The sequence below is a fragment of the Vespula pensylvanica genome, chromosome 4, assembly GCF_014466175.1.
Source record: "Vespula pensylvanica isolate Volc-1 chromosome 4, ASM1446617v1, whole genome shotgun sequence".
Taxonomy (NCBI): Eukaryota; Metazoa; Arthropoda; class Insecta; order Hymenoptera; family Vespidae; genus Vespula; species Vespula pensylvanica.
The window spans coordinates 2,662,798-2,685,231 of NC_057688.1; the positions used below are offsets into that span (position 1 = coordinate 2,662,798).

The following is a 22,434-nucleotide window of genomic DNA, read 5'->3' on the forward strand; positions in this document are numbered from 1 at the left end:
AATTAATAATAAATGTTTGTTTGTTTAATATGCTTTGAGTAATAAGAATATCAGAATGGACATATAATAAAACAAATTAATACGAATAAATATATAAATTTTAATAAGTCTCTTGAATAGTTACTAATCATTATTTTATGCATCAATAACTAAACAACATAATGAAAGATGCCAGATAAATAACACGAGACGAGTATAATTCTCAACGGAAATTCACAGATAGATTGTGACTCATTGCACTCGTGACTTTTTCATACACACCAAAAATGTCAATTTTACAAAGATCTCTACAACGATCTATTGCCAAATTCGTATAGTCTTGTACCTTTTCTTCTTTTTTCTTCTTTGATAATACGATAGAAGAGAAATTTTGGAAATTTACCGTTGTATTCGGAATTTTTTCTTTGCTTTGTTTCTTTATGAACTTCATGAAACGTAAGAAAATGTATAATGAATTTGTTTCTATCTTCTCCATTTTCACGAGCAACGATGATAGGATTTTACTGTAGGATAGAAAAGAACACTATGTAATTATTATCATCTCTCTCTCTCTCTCTCTCTCTCTCTCGTTCTCTCTCTCTCTCTCTCTCTCTCTCTCTCTCTCTTCCTCCCTTCCTCTCTCTCTTTTCTTTCCCTTTCTTTTGTTCGAAGAAGTAATTTCAATGAGAAAAATAAGTGGATGCGTTCGCGTTTGCAAATAAATTCCACGTAATCTCGAATTCTTTGGATACTTTCCGTACACTAATGATAATTACACGAGCTAGTACGAAGGTATATAATATCATAATTAGAAAAAAATAATTAATAATTGTAATTGCTAATTGATTGAATTGTTATTATGATTCTGTTATTAATTAATTAATATGATTTTAATATTAAGTTAAAACAAAATTCTTTTTCAAAGTAAATAGAATAAAAATCTGTAGCCTTCTTTTTTTATTACGGTTGATTTCTTATCGTCAACATTTGAAATGTCAGAATGTTTTTCTTTTTTTTTATATTTTTGTTTCTCAAATTTTTCATATAAAGATCAAACACGTTTACCTGACTAGTTCATAGTTCGTCATCGAGGGAACTAAGTAAAATTAATCGATCGATTATATCTTTTATGAAAGAGAATGGGCCTACTTGCTAACATGGAAAAGTACCCGGTTATCTCTGCTGTTATTTATGGGCTTTGGGATGCGTGAAAGAGTTTAGTTTGTTTTCACGGCAGGCATACAAAAGTCACACAAAATCTCATGCGCTTTAGCATTTCTTCACAGACGTCTGTCTACCTTTCGTGAGCAACCAGATAACTGCAGGAAAAACCGTTTTTGGGACATTCGCGAGTGCCACTTTTTTTGTTTTGTTTTTGTTTTTCCATTTCAAAGAGAAACAGGGAGATAAAGAGAGAAAGAGAGAAAATTCTTAACTCTTCATACTCGAGAACGCTGATTTCTGAAAGGAAACGGGAATACACACATGAATGCTAAACGTAAGTTTTAACAGATGTAAATATAAGGTCAATCGAAAAGAAATTTTGTCTGCTTAGTAAACAATTTGTTTTTCTTTAAAATTTTATTTCTTTTTCTTTTTTTTTGATAAATTATTTTTACATATAAAAATGGACAGAACTTTTCAATAGTCCTAATACTTAAAAATATTTTAAAACATTTTCATTTCTTTTTCTTTTTTTTATATAGATTATTTTTACATTCTATTCAATTTTTCTATCATTTCTTGACCGTCGCTTCGTAAAGAAGATTTTTTGTTTTTTCAATGCCAAATGATGTTTAAAACTGCTTGTCGTCATATTTTTGAAAACATGCTGTCACGGAATGAGATTACGTGATTTTTTTAATAAATACCAAACGATGCAACGAGAGCCTTTGTTTATCCGAATATACTTTCTACTGGAATAAGTCGAGAGAAATTAATCAGGCTACTTTGAGTTTTGTAGAAAAAAAAAACCAATCTATGTAGTTACATATATACGGGGTGTTTCAAAACTCAATACATCAACTATGAGGGATATCTAGGGAGGCCATTCAAATATTTCGAATTTTGTTAATTAGTTGTCAAATTTGTATCTGTATGAACAATGTAACTGACTCATTTTATACCTAACTGCATTTAATACCTAATTCAATATCAAGTTGTCAGTATTTCCGACAAGTTGTCTAAGAAAAAAATGTTTATCTTGGCCTTTCTATACACTCTTTATCATTTGGATATTGAGTTTTGAAATATTCTGTATATATATGTGTATGTATATTGTTGTAAACTCGCAAAGGAATGTTAATAGTTATTAAAACAAATAATGTTAATACTTTATTAAAACTATTAACAACTATATACAGTCCGGTTTCTCGATAATCTATTCAGTTGGAAGCGTTTGCTCGACACGTCTTTCCTAATCGGGCTCCTGCTAAATACGACAACTCCACTCTTGCTAAATATACAAATCCGTTACATGAGTATGCACTTGTGTGTATTTTGTGTGTATAATCATTTTCAGGTCACGTGAAGTCGTTCTTTAGGTGGATGACTTAGAAATTGTATTTGAATAATTACGTTAGTGTCTAGTCTCAATGTCAACAAGTTAAGATAATTTTAGGTCTGCTCCAGAAATAAAATGGATTGAGTATGCATGATATTTGTATATATATACATACACACATCTGTGTATACATCTTACAAACTGTATCATTTTCTATTAAAAGTAATGGTCGAATTAAGATGAGTTTATATATATTTTTTATATATGTTTCTTTCCATTGCATATTATTTCATATTGTTTCTCTTTCTTTTTCTTTTTTCTGCTTTTTTTCCAGTTATATTTTTACTTTCTCTCTCCCTTCCTCTCTCTCTCTGTCTGTCTGTTTGTTTGTCTCTCTAGATGCAAGAACATGCAACTATTAAGCAATCGCTCTGAATAACGGATTGTACTTATGTAATTTCACAAGATTTCGTCTTCATGTTCGACACATTATGTTTGATTATCATTAAAATTGTTAACCTTAGGAAGATTTTTTCCTTTATTTTCTGTTAAAACCTACGTAATATTTCAATAATTATTCAGATATATTGTCTATCGGTTTTTGAATGAAACTGAAATACGATATATGTAGAAATAATTAAATTAATAATTTCAGCGTAATTTTTTAACATTTAGAAATCGTTCTTTATAATCTCTGAAAATTTTTAATGATCTTGTAAGATCATGTGAATAACATGTATTTATTCATTTTTCTTTTTCTCAATTCTTTGGGAAATTACGTGTGGGTGGAATAGCAGAAAGAGAGAGCGTGAGAGACAAAAAGAGAGAGAAACAGATTCTTCCCTCTTCGATTCCTATCAATGTACACGTTATTTCACTAACCTGTTCTTAGCCCCACCGTTCACCATCGTCGATATCAAGATTGCTCATTGTCACTTGCTTTTGCTCAAGCATACTTTTAATGTGAAACCAACAGTTTGACGGACATGTCATAGGAAAGCGTTGATACAGTTGAACGTACAGTGTCCTTTCATCTTCCTCTGTCTGTCTTTTTCTTTCTTTCTTTATTTTTCTATCTCTGTTTTCTCTAATTTTTCAATCTTCGTTCTTTTTTTTATGTTCTCGTACAATCCTTTTTTCATTGCCAATTTTGTTGTTGTTCATGAGAAATAAAAAAGAAAGAGAGACAAAGATAATCGAAACGTTGAAAAAAACGTTGTTATCTCTCTCTATTTTTCGCTCTATCATTACAATAGAGTGACGTTTAAAAAAAAAGCGGAAGAGAATCAGAGTGATTTTCATACAAAAGGATATATTTAATGACTTCGGTGGTGCAGCCCAAAGGCAAGTGTTATTCATCTCATTTTTCTTTAGCATTTGATGTCATATGTAGCTATAAGAGCACTATTAAAGTTTGATAAAATAGTTAGATTTGGATGCATTCAAAGTTTATGCCAGTTATGATTGGATCGTATGAAAATGATTTTTTCTACATATATTTTAAATTATAAATTTTATATGATTTATTACACCCCTCCTCCCACACACACATACACACACACATGCACACATGCGTATATATGTATATATGTTTATATGTGTGTATATATATATATATACATATATATACATATATAAATTAGGATTATATATTTCTCGTAGATTAAATATTTTTCCATTGAAAAAAATATACATATAATATACGTATAATTTATAATATACATATTCGTCATCTGTGTATAAACATGCCTTTTTCGATCTCATAATTTCATTTAATGATAAGGAAGTGTACATAATAGTACAATATCAGTATTTTCAAACAGTTCCTTTCCGTTCTTAGAAACAAATTTCAATTATTCTCACTATCTAATTTTCACTCGGCACGTCGTGGCACTTACATCGTGAAGCAAGTTTATTCAGTGATTCAAAAGTACGAAGTCAACGTGGAATCCTGTTTATCTCATTAGTTCGAATATTTTGAGAAGACGTCACGTACGTTTAGAATCACGAGTAAATTTGTTTCATTACGACTTCTGACTTTGAAACATAAAGGAATACATTTTTATCTTACATTTTCATAGTTTTCAATTTTCCATCATGTGTGAAATTTTAAACTTATTCATAGAAAAATTAAAAATTTCTAATATTTGATGTTATTGTAGATAAAGTGATAATAATGTAATAATTTATATTGCTTCATTTATTTCTTAACAAATTAATTTTATATATTAATTGTATTACTATGTGTAAAATGTTTAGAGACAGATACAATTTCCTAGGAAGTTTTATAATGTTGTTTAGTTAATGATAAACAAGAGTGGAATTATAAAAACATACGAAATATTTTCCTTCGTGATGTTTTTGGATGAATCTTAAAAAGTGATTTTGTGAGTGTGTCTATGTGTCTATGATTTATTTTTTTTAAGCTTTCTATTATCCTAGAAAGAATTCTATAAACCGAAAAAGTACAATTTCTTTGTTTATTACGATAATAATGATCTACGTTGAGAAGATATAAAGAATCTGTAAAAAATATTAATTATTAGTTATATTGCATGAGAAATTGATTGTTGTCCAAAAATAATGATATAATAAATTATGCAACTTCCGCGTATTTTCAAATACTTTCAATCAACTTTCATTACATCATATATAATAATTCAGTATTCTCTTTATCTTTAATTATTTGATAGACGAAAAAAATTTGTATATAACTATGTATATATGGAATTTGACACATAAATATATAGATAAAGATTTCTTAAAACTCATAAAAAAGATAGCACTTATAGTTTTAAGTGACAATTTACTTATCATTAAATATGCCTGTCATTTTACTTAGGTAAATATAAGAATTTCACGATACGTAAAACAAAAATTATTCATATTCTTAATAGTATTGTGTTGAACTCTTTGAAGTTATTTGAAAAGTACGCTCAATTTGATGCTTCTTCTCTATCAATTTTTCGTTGATTCGCTGAAATAGAGAGTATTACGATAGTTATTTGTAAAGGATTATAAAAAGAGCAGATTTCTTCGTATCTCAGAAAATATCTACGAAAGGAGACAATGATTGTTAACGGTGAGAGAATTTCATACATATTGAATAGTAAATATTGACATATTTATATTGCGAATAAATTAATCGAACAAAAACAAGTTCTAGAGATCGTAAGTACGTTCTAGGACGATTCTCTTTCCTTTTCTATCACAAGATCACTTCAGTCAACCGCGATTCTCGTCGAGTTTATCTTCTATATTCTATATCTATCTATCGAAATCTCTTTTGAGAAATCACTTTTAAACATTATTTTTAAATAAAAATTTAAAATCATATATCGAGTGTATCAAAGAGTGAATGAAAGTGAAAGAGAGATAGATAGATAGATAAAGAAAGGGAAAGAGAAAGAGAGAGAGAGAGAGAGAGAGAGAGAGAGAGAGAGAGAGAGAGAGAGAGAGAAAGAGAGAGAGAGAGAGAGAGAGAGAATTAATGAAAATATAAAATAGTGTACAAAATAGAAAAATGAAAGAGGAATAGATGATCAGTTAAATTTGAAACAGTTACGAAGAAATACGAATAATTACGTAGACGTTTTTCAATTGGTGACAAATTCATTTGTTTAATTTGAGAAAGAATTCGACGGAATTGAAACAGAAAAAAAGAGAAGATTATTTTTATCCGTGTTCATTGTATTTACTGCGAGAAACAATATCCGAAATATTTGTATTTCATATAAAAATATACTGTGATCGATGTGCTAAATTATTCTATGTATTATATTCGATAGCGAAGATAATATTTCGTGAGAATATGATATTGTTTTTTTTTTATTGGCGAACGAATGAAATTTCATTCTATATATAAGCGTTGAAACGTTGATGGAATTTTAAAAATCACGATTTGGCGAACTTTAATTTCTTTATCTTTCTTTCTCTTCTCTTTTTTATTTTTTTTCTATTTTACTTTTCGATATCGAATGGTTGATACTCTCATGAAATTTGTTGAAATTTCGATAAGACGTTGAGCTTACATAAGGCATAAAATGTCGTGAATTCTATAAAATTTGTATCATCTAAAAGATTCATTAGTGAGTGAAAAATTTGTATTTTGGCCGTGCGAGAGGAAGACAATGGTTTTCAAACGGATTCTCCAAATGTTCTCGACATTTTATTACAAACGCATGCGTCGTAGTAGGTTTTTGTTTTTTGTTTAAACAATTCATATTTTGTAACAATTTATATTTGTTAACCCTAGAAATACTGATTTATTTTTTTCTATTTTTGTCAATTTGAGCGTATCTGAAAAAAAAACTTTTAATCAGTGTTATTGAATGTTGCAATAATAAATAAACTAGAAGAATAATACAATTAACGTTTCTCTAATAATTATGATATTGGTACTTTTACAAAAAGAAGTTATGTAAGTATCGGTTACTTAATAAGGTTATTAAGTAAGGTTATTTAGTATTTCTAGTGTTAATTATTTTTTTTTTATTAGATTTTTTTCTAATTGCAATTGCAAAGAGTCATTCTAAAGAAGAATACTTTTTACACGAATTTTTTATTTCTTACTTATCGAATGTACATTTCTTTGTTTTCCTTTTTTTTACAATATTATGCCTGTTCATCTGTTTCTTACTTGAAGGTGAGGACGTGAAGTCTGCGGATTCCGGACCAGCAGATTTTGAACGTGCGATATGTTCATCAGGTACGTATACAAACATTATGTCTTTCAACTTATATTCCTTTCTTCGTACTTGTTACCTTCGACCTAAACGCTCTTTCACTTTTCACTTATCTTTCAGAGAAGTGTCTAATCATGTACACTTCGACGTAATCATAAAAGAAAAATGTATGATTAACAAGAGATTTTTTTTTGTTTGGTTTTTTCTTTTTTTTCTTTTTTTTTCTTTTTCTCTTTTTTACACATCTTTCTTTTCCTCTATTTTTTTCGATCGATCATTCGCGAATAGTCGAAGGATGGTATGTGACATTTGGTAACATATTCTCATTATTTATCGAATTCTCAGGTTATGGAAAGTTCAATTATTTATTACTGCTGGCTGTACTGCCGGCCAGTTGTGCCAGCATATTCTCATCTTCATCGACAGCCTATGTTCTACCATCAGCCGAATGTGATCTTGAACTCACCATGCTTGACAAGGGTCTACTCAATTCCATGTCCTTTGCAGGTAGTACATGAACGAACATAGTTCCTCCTTTAATTAGAAAAATTCAATTTTATGATCGAAGGATGACAAATAATAAATATATTCAGGTTGTGCTAATCAGTATCATTGTTTTCAGGTATGATCAGTACTAACTTCTTATGGGGATTCATGGCCGATACGTTTGGACGCAAAAGGATAATGTTTTACGGATATATGCTCACCGGTCTCATCACATTGGCTACGTGTTTCTCGCACACATCCTGGCTACTAATACTTTTCAAGTTTTTCGAAGGATCGATGTAAGTCTATAAGAGAGCATAGTGAAATCTACGGATCCGTCTGTATTTTTGTTTCTTTTTAATTTTGTTGATTAATAAAACTTCATGCATGTAATGAAAATTGAACTTTCAATTAAATTCTAACATCGATTATTTTCTACGAATCGTTTGACTATTGTTAGGGAAATTGTAATTTATCTTTTACCATAATAACGAACCTTTTCGTTATTGTCAAAAAGTTCGAGTTAGTGAGTTGACGAAATCTAACTATTTAATTGTCACTTTTCAACTTTTAGTTAACGCTTGTTTGACTCACCATTACGTTGAACTTTATTCGACTCGATTAATGATACGGACATAGGGGTGAATATTTTTTGTAAATCGTAAAACGATCTTTTTCGTTCATGAAACGGAATTGCGAGAATTTTTGAATCAGAAAATTCCTGTAGAATTTCAATTATCAATACAGATAAACATTTTTATCTGTTTAAGATACTTGAAATATTTTCAATTATTTATTTAATCTTTAATCTTATCATTCATTATTTGCAGCATATCCGGTCCTTATGCAGCGTTGATGTCTTATCTGGCAGAAGTACATGATGAAAACCATCGTTCACGTACTTACATGTGGTTGGGTGTTTTCTTCTCACTTGGAAACATTTCTTTGCCGTGTAAGTAATTGAAATTTTTTCTTTTTACAAAAAAGGAAAAGAAAAAATAAAAAAAAAGAGAGAGAAATCCAAATCTTTCAAAAGATTAATATACACACATATATGTAATTTAATATTTTTATTTTTTTGTAAGCGTGACATTATAATTAGTCGCATTTGATAATAATATTTACTTAATTATTTCTTTTTTCACAGGCATAGCATGGTTAATTATACCACAAAAATGGAATTGGAGTCTTTTGCATGGTTTCGTTGAAATCAAATCGTGGAGAGTCTTTCTGGCGATTTGCTCTCTTCCAGCTTTTCTGGCATGTATAACAATCTTTTTCTTTCCTGAAAGTCCACGATTTCTTTTATTGAAAGGTCGTCGCGAGGAAGCTCTCGAAATCTTTAAGAAAATATATTCAATCAACACTGGAAAACCAGCAGATACTTATTTGGTATGTTATCAAGATTTAATTATGAAAAAATCTTGAATTTAACTATTACGTAAAGAACATCTATCTTTAAATTATTCATAAGTTAATTATAAGTCGATTATAAGCTATTTTGTTTTTCATTCTGCATGAGACATAATTGAAATCGTATCTATTTAATTTATCAAGATAATTTTTGATTATACACTTCGATTTTATCCGCCTTTTTTCATATTTTAACGAATGTAACATCGGCAATTCTTACAATTTTTAATAATCTTCGCCCGTAGTTTTTTCGAAAATAGAAGATTACGATATTTGACTTTGTATTAAAAATAGAAAAATTACTGTAAAAAGTAGTATATTCTGCATAGAATGATAGGTAAATTATTTCCTTTAAAACGCGTTACATCATTTAAAAAATGTATATATACGATAAAATAAGTAGTAATTGTATGAGATAATTATTTTTTGCTCATTATTCAAATTCTTGGTTATTCAATAGGTAAAGGACTTAGAGGACGAATATTCCATAAAATCATCAGGTGATAAATGGAAAGAGAAGATATTATCATCTTGGGAACAGATTAAACCTCTGTTCTTACCTCCAAACGTGTTTAATCTCATAGTTATATCTTTGATACAACTTGGTGCAACGATAGGGTAAATACAAAGATAATTTTTCTTCGAAATAAGAATTAATTTAAACGTGAATTCATTTAATCTTAACTCAACTTCTTTTAAAGAGATTAAGAAGTTGAGTCGACAAATGATTTTACTTTTATAATCTGATCAGCTAAAAGAATTTAAATCAAAATTCAGATAATTAATAATTAATTATTAAATGTAATTAATAACAATATTGAAAATAATAATTTAATATAATAAAAATAATTAATAAGTAATTAATCAATTAATTATTTTCCCGCAGATCGAATTCTTTGAGATTATGGATGCCACAATTATTCTCTCTGATAGAAAGTTACAAAGTCAGTCACGTATTAAAAGATCAAATGGGTTCTCAACCATCCTTCTGCTACATGCTGAACAGTCCAGAAAAGAGCAATGATAACGTTACAGTAATTGTGAACTCTACTGCCGAGGCCGTCGTCGCGTGTGTTTCGGTATTTTTTATATAAATGATTGAATAATTAATTAAACGCATTAAACCGATCGGATGATCGTTTAACTTTTTCTTTTTTATTTCTTTAGACAGAACTAAATTCGACAGTCTTCGTTAATTCTATAGTCATTGCTCTTACTGGTGTCATTGGCTACACTTTGGCTGGCACGCTGATAACTGTTGTTGGGAAGAAAAAATTAATGGGTATTTAAATAGAAAAAAATATTATGTTAATTCATATAAGTAACTCTGTTCGTGATAACGCTGATTAATTAATACGATTCAAAAATATTGTTGGTTCTTTAATTAAGTATATTTTGATATAATTTTTTATGCTTCTCGAATGACATACGACGTACGTTAAAAGTTACGTATATAATTTTTTGAATTATTCATTATTTATGAAGTGATTAATTTGATTTCTTTAATTGAGGTTATCTCTGACGTTCGTTCGTTGGAATTCACGATTCGTGCAATAAACTCTCTCCTCCTGGCGATAGAAGCTAATTTGTAACGTTCTTGAGAGATAAATGTTTTTCTCTTTGAATTCTTAATTTATCGTAGAAAGATGACTCGAAAGTTCCAGAAAAACAAAGTGGAATTAAGCGGTAAAATAATTCTTTCATTTTAGCAATATGTTTCCTCGTGGCAGCGTCTTGTTGTGGATCTCTTTATTGGGCGGATGATACAAATGGAATATTGGGATTATCATCGGTATTTGTAGCAATGTCGAGCATCGGTGGTGCCACAGTAGTCAATATCATCGTCGACAATTTTCCAACTTGTCTTAGGTAAATACGAGCTAAGAATTTCATAAAATCATTTCATTTATTGTTCGTTTTAAGATTATTATTAATTATTATATCTGTTTTTCAAATGTTTGTAATGTTGCTGAAAATATTAAATATTGCACCTGAAGAAGTGCGATATTCTTTATTTCATCGATAATGTTGTTAACGAACACTTTTTAAAACACTTATTCGATCAATTATCCGGATTTAATTGTGAAAAATGAGTATAATACACTTTTAAAGTGATAACGGAATCTCTCATAATGTATAAACTGTCGTTGTAACAAACAATTTTCTTGTATAAAAATGTTGACTATTGTCAGGCGTTTAGAAAGAATTTTTTACTGAACTCTTTATTGTTCACAAATAATATTATTGACAAAATATGAAATGTTGTCTAAATACAGTCACCATATTTTTTATTCATATAATGGAAAAATAACAAATATTACAATACTTATCTTTTTAGAACTATGGCAGTTAGTACAGCCATGACGATCGGAAGATGTGGTGCAGTGATCGGTAATCTTTTGTTCCCAGTTTTGTTCGGTCTTTCTTGTTTAGGACCGTTCGTTATGATCGGTTCGGCTTGTTTGTGTGAGTATAAAAATGAATTTATTCGCAAAAAATCGAATTCTTGGAAAAAAAGAAAAATTGGTTTAAATACGTTCATAAATTTATATTCGAAAATTTGTTTTTAGTCGCTGCTGCATTGGTCATCCTATTACCTCAGAAACCTTCGACAAACAAAAAACCAAAGGAAATCATTTAAAATTCATAGAGGCAATTTTCAATCTCGTATTCTCTGATCGATAAATTGCACAATCTATAATCGATAAGTATATGTATGTAAATATATATTAGGCGTAAAATCCGATTCCTTTTTTTGTTCGCAGACAACGTCGACATTATCGATCACTTGTCTTTACTTTCATCATGTAAATACGTTCTTAACACTCATCTTAATTAGTTGCTAAGTAAACTCTTTATTCAGTTGCACCCATCCTTAGGTAAATGTATTTTTGTATAGAAGGTTATAATATATGTTCTAGTGTACATGTATATATAGGTATACAATAATATTATAAATATATACATATATAAGTGTATAATAATATTATACGTATTAAAAATGTATACAAAACGTATATACATATTATATAAGTGAACATGTTAGCACTTAAGTATCGTTTTCTTTTAATGGAATCTCACAAACTGCGTCGCTAGTATAATTATTCATAGATAATGTAATCTTTGTTATATCGATAGTCGCGTGACAAATATGAACTTTTCTTAAATATTATAATAGGATGTTTCGATAGTGTAAGATGTAAGATGTCTGTATAATTTAGAACAAAAAAAACAAGAAAGAAAATGAAAAAACAATGAATAAGAAAGAAAGTAGGAAAACATATTTTACTATTGTTCGAATAAATGAATATTATTCAATAATTTATATAATAATGCAAATCAATCAGTGTATACGAATCAATCAATCCCGTTGATATTTTTTTTTACATATAGATTACGATGAATCAAAAGTTACAGAAGATTAAATTGATAAGTCCAAAGCTTTCTTTTGTTTTCTTTTATAGGAAGAATTTTCGCGCTTCTATCGCTTTTTTTGAAATACGAACATTATGCAAATCTTCGATATTAATATATGTATATATATTCCATAATTTTTTATCACAAATTTATTTGAACGATATTTCTAAGAAATTTTACATGAAAAATAGTTTATCTATTAAATGATAGATATTTGACAATTAATATTTTATAAGCACACTTATAACTAAGTGTATTACTAAACTTTATTAAGTATTATCTAACCGTTCGAGTTTTTGTAGATTGTCTTTTAAACGTCTCTTTTTTTCAAGATATCAGAAGATTTATTCATTTATTACAGAATAATTCCAAACGTAAGGTTGACATTAATAATTATTTTTTTTTTCAAGAAAATTTCCATAGGAAATGATAAATAGATTGATTCTTTACTGATTAAACTGATTTATTATCTGTTTTTTTTATTTACCCTTGTCGAGTGTATCAATTGTCCTTGCTATTGGATAAATGAGTTACGTCATATACATTTGTATAAGAACGAAAACAAAAAAAAACAGAATAAAACTTGTTAATATGATTTTTAATATTAATCGTAATAACGTTTGTTTCGATATTTATGCTCGATAATAATCGAAGAGAGAAATTTGTAGTTTTTACAAAGAAAATTCATACCTAATGAAAATAAGAAACAGATTTTTATTATTTTGATATAATTTATTATTCAGTGTACATATATTACCAAAAAAAACGATCTTGTATTTTTTTTTATACACACACACATACATATACGTATGTATATCTTCATTATACAATTTTGCGTATGATGAAGATTTAATTGTAAGCGACGATAAAAAAAGGAATCTTTGTAATATTATCTAAAGCCATCCCCCTTTTCTAGGTGATCTACTTGTAGAAAAACGCGGTGACTTTGGCATTATATTCACCAATCTCTGTTTATCTTCTTCTTTATGACTCTTACTGTCCGATTTATTGATCTTGGGACCATCCATGATTTTTCTTGGACTGAGAGAAGCTCTCGATCGTGATATTATTATTCCAGAATCTCCTGTATTATTAATATTGGTAGGAACAAGCGTATTATTTGTTTTAATTTGATTGCACTTCGGTGAACTGGACGTAACCTTGCTAGACTCCTTTTTCATTGGTATTTTCGTTTGTATTACATTCGAGGAACCTTGACCTTGAGTACTTGCCACATAGATATTTTCATCTTTTTTGTTAGTTGCTTGCGATAACGATGCTCGTGTCGATACAATGGATTGATAATTTCGTTTGGGTTTTTCGTCGATATAACCGACAGTCGACATAATCTGCGTTGAATGAAAAATGTATGTCATTTCGTTTTGGTTTGCTCTTTAGTTTAGTTCAAAATAAATTAAAGCAAATCCTAAGTAATTGGTTACTTTATATCAATTATGTAAGTACTTAATTATACGGTTATTGAAATATTAATTATTTATTTTGTGAATTTTGTCATCAATGTATTTAAGTTAGATTTGATTAGTAATTTTAGAATATTCAAACAAAAATATGCTTAACCTATTGACCAGGGATGACGAATTAAGTCGTCACGAAGATTTTGTTTCTCTCTTGATAAAAGAATAAATTTGTTTTTCACTCGAATTGAAAAAACATTGTATGTCCCAATTCTTCATTTTACGATTTCCTATCTCCGTCTTAATAATTTCATTTTTAATCAAAATAAATTTTATACGTTCACCGATCGAAAATCTTCCTCAATTCGAAAATATTAACAGATTAATATAATATTACATAAGTTCAGGCATATGTTGAGATAAAAAAAGTGGATCTACTATAGTAGTGTACTCAATTACTATGCACCGATTAATAACATTGTAACATTGTATCTATCTACAATGTAAAATCGAATTACCTGATTAGGAGGTTCACTTGTTATCGTCAGTATCGGCACATCATTTTTAACATAATTATCAGTCTCGACAATGTCATGAAGTACATGAAGTATCGTAGTTTCCGTACTTTGTGGTAATTGTATTGGTCCAATCGGAGATAGTGGAGCTTTAGCTGTTAACTTTCGTGCTTCTTCTATGGCTTTCATTAAATTCTGTTGACTTTGTAAAGATGCTCTGCTATTGCTTTTACCGATTTGAGAGCTTCGAATCGCGCTATTCACGACCTGTTAAATACTTTTTGTTATTGATAGAATATTATTTTACGTTTATATTTTATGTTAAAATTTTACTTGGCCCCAACGATGTTGAGTTGATTTCAATAATGCCAATTTAGCAACTCTCTTCCACCTCGCAATATTATCCTCGCCTTCTATAGGTTGAAGAAGAGTCAACTCTTCTTGTGCAGCATCCTCTATTGACCTTGTAAAAGGTCCTGCCACTTGGAAGTCCTTCATCAATCTTCTCTCCCATATTCTCATCTTTCTACCCAGCACAGCTGTTAACGTAATAAAACAACATAATATTATTTTTTTCTGGAATTTGAATGGTTTTTCTTTTTTCTCTCTTTTCTTTTCTAAAGTCAAGTTAGAGGATATAGACTTTTTTCTTTGGTATCGATTCCAGCGATGTCCATGCCGTTTCTACGTAAAATATCGAGAAGTTCGCAACGCCACGATGAAATGTCGGATTTCAATTCGTGTACGTCGTCTTCTGTAACGGGTTCCATTTCATGTACGGAATGTGAACTGACCACGTATCTCCATACCAAAGCTCTCATTACAATACTATATCTAAACACAAAACAAAATAAATAATCATTGACTCTATTTCAACAAATTTAAATATATTTACTATTAATAACAAAAATTTACTTTTGATTTTGTGAACGACGATGAATAATATCGTCGTCCTCGTTATTTTTTTTCTTTGATAAGCCGCAGAATTTGAGAAACAATTTTGGAGGTGGAAAAATGTTGAATGGTGGAGGAAGAGTACCGCCTTCCTCGAAATAACTCATCCATAACTTCGTTCTTGCAAATTTCCATTCCGTGTCTGCGTGTTCCTGTAAAACAATTACTTAAAGAATGGTAGAAAAATACTATCAATATGTTTGGATATGTTTCGTGGATCTTACTTCGATGACAGCGTAACTGTTACTCATCATGGCGATCAGAAGATTCAAAAGAACGATTACGTTAATAACCGAGTAGAAACCGAACATTAAGAGGCCCCAGAATCTTGTATACGATTTAATTCCTATAAGTAATCGGATTTATGAAAAAAGTACGAGTGAATTTAATTAAAATTAAATGAAAGTTTTAATATTTACCTGTTAGTTCGAAACTATCTATACCAACTCCTCCGAAACTAGCCCAAAACAAACTCTGACAGGTTTCAAACAGATTGCTAAATCTATTAGCGGACAAAGAGAAAAGTTCATTTGTTTTGTACGTTTGTCAGATGCAATTGTGATATAAAAATTTACTTTTTTTACCTTCTCCATCTCATACAAGAGTCACTGGTTGAATCCCAAGTTGGATCAGCAATGCCGTTGTAACATTTTTTTCTTTCCAACTCAGCAAAATACCATAATAATTGATTTAAACCACAGGCAAAGGAGAACAGGACCAGTGTATAAATAAAAAAGAACTTGATTATATCGATCACCATTCTGCCCAAGGATATTTGAAGTGGTCCAAGATGTGGATTTACGCTGAACAGGTGTACCAATTTGAGAGCACTAAATACATTTGCTGCCGCAAAAAGACCTTCAGCGATCAACTGTGGATCGAAGTCACTCCAGCTCTCTCTTGGTATTAATGCAGCTGATGGATCCATCTCGATTTCTGATGTTTGTCGGAAATAAGCGACACCTCGTAAAAGTCCTGTCAGAATGTAGAGCGAATTTCTAGTAAAGTCGATGAAGTTCCACATATCTCGAAGATATGCTTTTAAGCCATCAACATAAACCTGAAAATTAACAGCATGTTTTAAACAGTATGTTTTATACAATTAGTTACATTTTTACATATATAGTGATATTAAGTATACATATATAATAATTATATATTATGTACACACACACATATTCATAAAATATTATTTTATACAGAATTTTATTTAAAAAAAAATATTAATGTTTAATTTATATTTAAGATCATAAATATTATATAAATATTGGAATATATATATGTATATATATATATGTATGTATATATATGTATATAAATATGTTTTATATAATATACTTAAATACTACTTTGTGCTAAGTTATTATATAGGTTGATTATTAATTATAAAATATTAAACCAAATTCATTAAATTTCAGAGAAATCGAATTTCATATAAAATGAAATTTTTTCTTATTTGATTTAGGTGATATTTGTTCTATACCTCTCTTGTCTCTTGCCATATAAATCCTAAAACGTACAAGACTATCACGAACTCTAATGGTGATGGTGCTGCACCTCTTTGTCGAGCAATTTGAATCTCAAGATTCTTTTTAATTTCTTCATTCCCAAAAATCTTCACGACTTCTACTTCTACGCGTTGCGACACTAAGATCAGTATAACTAAAACGAAGATTAAATTAAAATGGCAGACTTTATTAATGAAATAACATTCAAGAAAACTTTAATTCACTCACATAAGAAGAATGAATAGGATGATGCGTGTACTAAAAATTTAACGAATGGCCTTCGCAAGAGTTGTCCTATTTTTGATTCCGGAGCGAAAAAATACATTATACAATAAAAGGGAAACATGAAGGCTGTTTTCAATAATATCCAACATCTCTGAACGTTGGTCATTCTTCGAAATCCAGGAACACCTTCGTACCTTAGAAAAAAAAAGAAAATAATATAACAAAAATAGATCGAATTGTAATAAATCTCTCTTATATTGTCACATTTATTTAGAAAAACAAAGCTCTACCAAATAGCTGCAAGAAATTGCTGAACATGGGAATGAGCGACGAATCTCTTCTGTTTAAATTGTATTGCTTGTTCGAGTTTTGCCAATCGTTTAGTTGATAGACTATCTTCCTCAGGATCATAATTCAAAATAACATTTAGCTCTGTCGTAGTTCGTACTTGTTGCAACAAATCGACGGCAAATCTGATCAAAATGTCAAGCTTTAATCATTTTTTTCGATATTTAATGAATAAATAGAACTTACTTCTCAACCTGACGTCTTAGTTCTAAATATTCTTTTCTACTTTCTGGTTCAGCTAAAGCTAACTCTTTAAGTTCCCAACTCAATTGGAATGCTGTCATCAGAGGATCCGGAGAACTAAGAGATATTAAACTTGGACTAGCCAATGCCTTATACTCGTTTATCCTGGTAGAAGAGAGTCTTAATGGGTCACCTGATAATGAATAATGAAAATACATAAGAACATTATTCTAACTATCTTTTTATATTGTTTATCACATAGCTTTGTTTTTTGACCTGCAGCCGATCGAAGGCAATCTTCGCAACCACATTTAACGTCGTGTGGCATCGGTAAAGTAGTTCCTCTATCCAACAGCAGCTTCAAAATTTCATAGTTATTCCGTTGTGCCGCTAGTATCAATGGCGTCATGTCGGCTGGATACCGAGCAGACTCTGGATTGATCTTTTGCCAACTATGAACAACTTCTTTGTCGTCTACGGATTGAACGATCGTTTGATTAATTGCAATTATTAACTCTCTGTAATCCAAATTTCTGACATAAAATTACGTAACGTGAAATTTGTACTCTAACTTAGATGATATTAATATAATTATACTATACTTGAAAATATATTCAACTAATATTTAATACCGAGATATGAAATAATTATAATAATTTTGTGATCAAAGAATAAAATAAGATTTGGACAGATAAATGAATGTGTAACTTAAAAGTTATTAATTGTAATTAAACAAATTAACAAGTAATTGTGAATAAAAGAAAAAAAAGAAATTATAATTATTTTCAAATAAGCTCGACACTATATCATGTTCTGTGATTAAAAAGAAATGAAATTATTCAATTAAAAGAAGATAATCGCCCACCTTTCTGTTCATTCATTTCGTTCGCTGTCAAAAGTTCCTCGTACTCTAGTAACAATTCAGTGGCTTCGACGAACTCATGATCGATGGCGTATAAAAGAGCATCCTTTGTTTCCACTCCCATTACAATAAGAAGTTCGATCATCTCAAGATTCTCCGCTTCTATCGCCAACGTTAATGCGCCTCGACCGAGACTATCCATGCAATTAACGTCGAGAATCATACCCTAAAAGAAAACCTCCAAGCTAATTCCATCAACATTAAACTTGAAACAGCTCCAATGATTACGGACTTACATTGATTTCACCTTTGCTAGCTACCTGAAGGATTCTTTTCACGTTTGACAAATCACCTCTTTCAACGGTCAAAAGATATTTCTTCTCTTCGAGATTCAATGGTTTTGGATGATGAAGAAAAATGTTTTCCACCTTTTCCGGTGGTGCTTCTATGTTTTTCTCTGATTTTTGACAATCCATTTTTGTTGTATTCTCAATTACTATTCGTTTGATCAATGAAAACGTCAACAATTTTGTAAAAACTTATCGTATTAATTTATCGATAATGAACGGTATTATGTATAACAAAATATCATTGCACATTTTTTTCTTTGTTCTTTCTCTTCTTTTTCTTCTTTTTTATACAAAGAATAGCCGTCGAGTTTATGAACCACGTGCATCTAATACTTGTCTGAAGAGGAGGTCAGCGACAATCGCTATTATATAGGAGATAAAGGGAATTGAATTATAGGAATTAACCAAGACCCTGTTTATTTGCATGGACGTTTAAGATCACCCAGTATAAGGTATCCGGCAACGTTCGTTGAGACCGTCGTCGTCGTTCGGCTAATTTGCTTATCGATATCTCGTTAGCATCCACAATACTGGGGTTGATTCTTGGTTAGAACATGAAAAAATTTATTGTTAAGTCAGATCAGATTATTGGTTTGTTCTTTATCTTATGTATATGCGTATATGTTAATTTTTCTGCCATTTATTAACAATTGATATGGTATTTATTTATATCAATTAATTGGTGCTAATATTGAATACATATACATTTTTTTCGATTATTATTTTTTTTTTATTTATACGATAATCGAATACGTTCTTATTATTATTTGTTTAGGATAAGTATTATAATACAAATTAAATGAAAGAATATCAAATTGTTCAAGATCGAATGAAAAGTAGTCGCTATCGAAGAATGAAAATAATTAAACACACTCTATCTCTTTCGATTTATCCCTCTTGATTCACAAAGTAGATTTCGTCAGAACAGAAAATTTTATGCTCGGTTCGTATATTACAATTATGCAAAAATATTATACATAGGTATGAATACAGATATTTGTCATTTTTGTGCTATCATTGAAAGACACCAAAAAATATTTTGTGTTCTAACATAAATATGTATATTCAAAATAAATATAATTATCAAAAATAGGTATTAAATCATTAAACTAAAAATCACAAAATAGATAAACATCGATAACTTATTATTTTAATCGTCGAACGCAAATTCTGATTATTCTGATCGTCGTAGTTAAATACGTGTTTTTTTTTGTTTCTTCTTACATTAGACAGAAACGTAGAAGTTTCACGATTTTTGCATGATATCTATTCTATTCACTATTTTATAATTTTCTTTAGATTAAGAATTAGCGACGTTCAATATGAAAGTTATCTTCCACCTCATGGATAACGAGGCTACATGCCTATTAACGCGAATAATTTCTTTGCTCTCTTTCTCTATCTTTCTCTCTCTCTCTCTCTCTCTCTCTCTCACTCTTCTCTTTCTTTCTCTATATATCTCCTTAAATTAAATAAAATTGCAACTTTGAGAGAGTCACTTCCTCCATAAAATATCTCACGCTTAGCAATATCCAAGCGTTCTTAGAAACAACTTTCTCCAGGGAATTAATCCATTTTCGCAAAAAAATGAATATATATATATATATATATATATATATATATATTTCGCAAAGTAATATATATATATACATACATATATATATATATACATATATATACTGATATATCTTTCACATGGATTCAATTTTCATATAAAAATAAATATAATAAAAAAAACTTTTTATAGATTTGTTTGTTGTGAAAGGACATGTTAAATGGTACCAATTTTTCTTTGTAAGTAGAATAGTGAAAGAAATATCATAGCAAAAGTTATTTTTTCAAACGGAACTACTTATACTTTCCATTTTTTCTCTAAAAACGTAACATATGTGATAATTTATTATTATAAAACATTATTAATAATATTATAAATTAGCGAATTAATAAAAAAAATTCAAATCAAATAACCAAATATAAAAATAAAAATAGAAATAATTTAATTATTTCTTTTTTCAGTTGACCAGACGGATCTCAACATCATCAAGTAAATTCTACATGTAATAACATCCAATGGAGAAATGCAAAGAGAAAAGGTCAAAATAATATAAAAAGAGGAAGAACAAACAAACAGAAACTATATAGCACACCTAAACACAAATATAAGAACATGCACAGGAAGAAGATGGAAATCGAGCAACAAAATTTTTATTTTGATATGTCTAATAAAAAATTTATAAAACTAAAAAGTAAGAACATATTGTCTTCCAACAATCAGTAAATATAAACAAATACAGAAATAAATGTGTGAAAAAAATATATATATACATATATATACGTATATATACACACATAAATATATACATAAATATATACATAAATATATATATGTGTATATATATATATATATATATATATATATATATATGTATATATATTACAGAAAATATTATACTACGATAAGAGACACTAAATTATAAAACTTATATTATATTATACAAATTATATGTTAATAAAATAAAAAATTAGCTGCATATTGTACATACAAATAATAAAAATAAATGTTCATTCAAAATAACAACTAATTGTTTTTGTTACTCAACCCAATATACATTCTACCAACTATTTTTCCACCAAAAACCACAATTATACCATATATATCAGGATAAAAAGATCCAACAATAAATAAAAAGAAAAAATCAAAAAATACAAAAAAGTAGAAAAAAATACGCCGAATACAGAAAAATTTTAAAAAGAGTACAGCCATAAAACACAAATTTTAGGAAGGAAACTCGAAATAAGCATGCCTGGAAAAAAAACACCAGTGCGTGACACCTCCTCTCGCTTCATAAGATCCAGTTACAAACCAAGATTTCTGGAAAAAGTTTTCGCTCTCAACAGAAATCGATAATTTGAACAGGAAACAATAAGATACCTGGAGGTATAACACTAGCACGTGCCACCTCTTCACGCATCATGTGATCCTGCTACAAATCTACATTTCTCGGAAAAGTTTTCGCGCGAGCCACAAATGGATATATTAAACAGGAGAGAATGACGTCATAGGAGGTATAACGCTAGTGCATGCCACCTCTTTACCCGTCATATGATTCTGTTACAAATCTACATTTCTGGGAAAAGTTTTCGCGCGAGCCAGAAATCGATATTTTGAACAGGAGAGAATGACATCAGAGGAGGTATAACGCTAGTGCGTGCCACCTCTTTACCCATCATACGATCCTGTTACAAATCTACATTTCTCGGAAAAGTTTTCGCGCGAGCCAGAAATCGATATTTTGCACAGGAGAGAATGACGTCATAGGAGGTATAACGCTAGCGCGTAACACCTCTTTACGCATCATGTGTTCCTGTTACAAATCTAGATTTCTGGGAAAAGTTTTCGCGCGAGCCAGAAATCGATATTTTGAACAGGAGAGAATGACGTCACAGGAGGTATAACGCTAGCGCGTGCCACCTCTTTACGCATCATGTGATCCTGTTACAAGTCTACATTTCTGGGAAAAGTTTTCGCGCGAGTCTGAAATCGATATTTTGAACAGGAGAGAATGACGTCACAGGAGGTATAACGCTAGC

General features: G+C 29.6%; 2 protein-coding genes across 5 annotated transcripts; one reads left to right on the top strand and one right to left on the bottom strand.

Moving 5' to 3' along the window:
• Nucleotides 1-1,273: 1,273 nt before the first annotated feature.
• LOC122628942 (synaptic vesicle glycoprotein 2B-like) lies at nt 1,274-12,452 on the top strand. Of its 4 annotated transcripts, none has more exons than XM_043811837.1 (12): nt 1,274-1,477; nt 7,128-7,190; nt 7,513-7,674; nt 7,790-7,952; nt 8,484-8,605; nt 8,801-9,045; nt 9,527-9,684; nt 9,953-10,145; nt 10,234-10,348; nt 10,776-10,935; nt 11,405-11,532; nt 11,637-12,452. In XM_043811837.1, the coding sequence occupies exons 1-12, from the start codon at nt 1,465-1,467 to the stop codon at nt 11,705-11,707; spliced, it is 1,593 nt and encodes a 530-aa protein (XP_043667772.1). In that variant the 5' UTR covers nt 1,274-1,464; the 3' UTR covers nt 11,708-12,452. The 4 variants fall into 4 exon arrangements, with proteins under 4 accessions (XP_043667772.1, XP_043667771.1, XP_043667774.1 ...); XM_043811836.1 differs by lacking the exon at nt 1,274-1,477 and adding an exon at nt 3,429-3,826; XM_043811839.1 differs by lacking the exon at nt 1,274-1,477 and adding an exon at nt 5,406-5,564.
• Nucleotides 12,453-13,252: 800 nt separating this feature from the next.
• LOC122628565 (transient-receptor-potential-like protein) lies at nt 13,253-19,095 on the bottom strand. The gene is made up of 15 exons (XM_043810974.1): nt 18,790-19,095; nt 18,497-18,719; nt 17,908-18,105; nt 17,635-17,824; nt 17,391-17,573; nt 17,104-17,294; nt 16,851-17,029; nt 15,952-16,427; nt 15,787-15,869; nt 15,592-15,713; nt 15,329-15,519; nt 15,057-15,247; nt 14,747-14,952; nt 14,417-14,680; nt 13,253-13,840 (listed from the first exon to the last, which is right to left on the bottom strand). The coding sequence occupies exons 1-15, from the start codon at nt 18,967-18,969 to the stop codon at nt 13,682-13,684; spliced, it is 3,036 nt and encodes a 1,011-aa protein (XP_043666909.1). The 5' UTR covers nt 18,970-19,095; the 3' UTR covers nt 13,253-13,681.
• Between the last annotated feature and the right edge of the window lie 3,339 nt (nt 19,096-22,434).

Bases quoted from the DNA above. Each gene is read 5' to 3' on its own strand.
- LOC122628942 (XM_043811835.1), top strand. From the start codon at position 6,613: ATGGTTTTCAAACGGATTCTCCAAATGTTCTCGACATTTTATTACAAA. The intron at 7,675-7,789 runs GTAGTACATGAA...CATTGTTTTCAG, and splicing joins CAATTCCATGTCCTTTGCAG to GTATGATCAGTACTAACTTC. The intron at 10,936-11,404 runs GTAAATACGAGC...TTATCTTTTTAG, and splicing joins AATTTTCCAACTTGTCTTAG to AACTATGGCAGTTAGTACAG.
- LOC122628565 (XM_043810974.1), bottom strand. From the start codon at position 18,969: ATGGATTGTCAAAAATCAGAGAAAAACATAGAAGCACCACCGGAAAAG. The intron at 17,574-17,634 runs GTAAGTTCTATT...CATTTTGATCAG, and splicing joins CTAAGACGTCAGGTTGAGAA to ATTTGCCGTCGATTTGTTGC. The intron at 16,428-16,850 runs GTATAGAACAAA...GTTAATTTTCAG, and splicing joins TATGGCAAGAGACAAGAGAG to GTTTATGTTGATGGCTTAAA.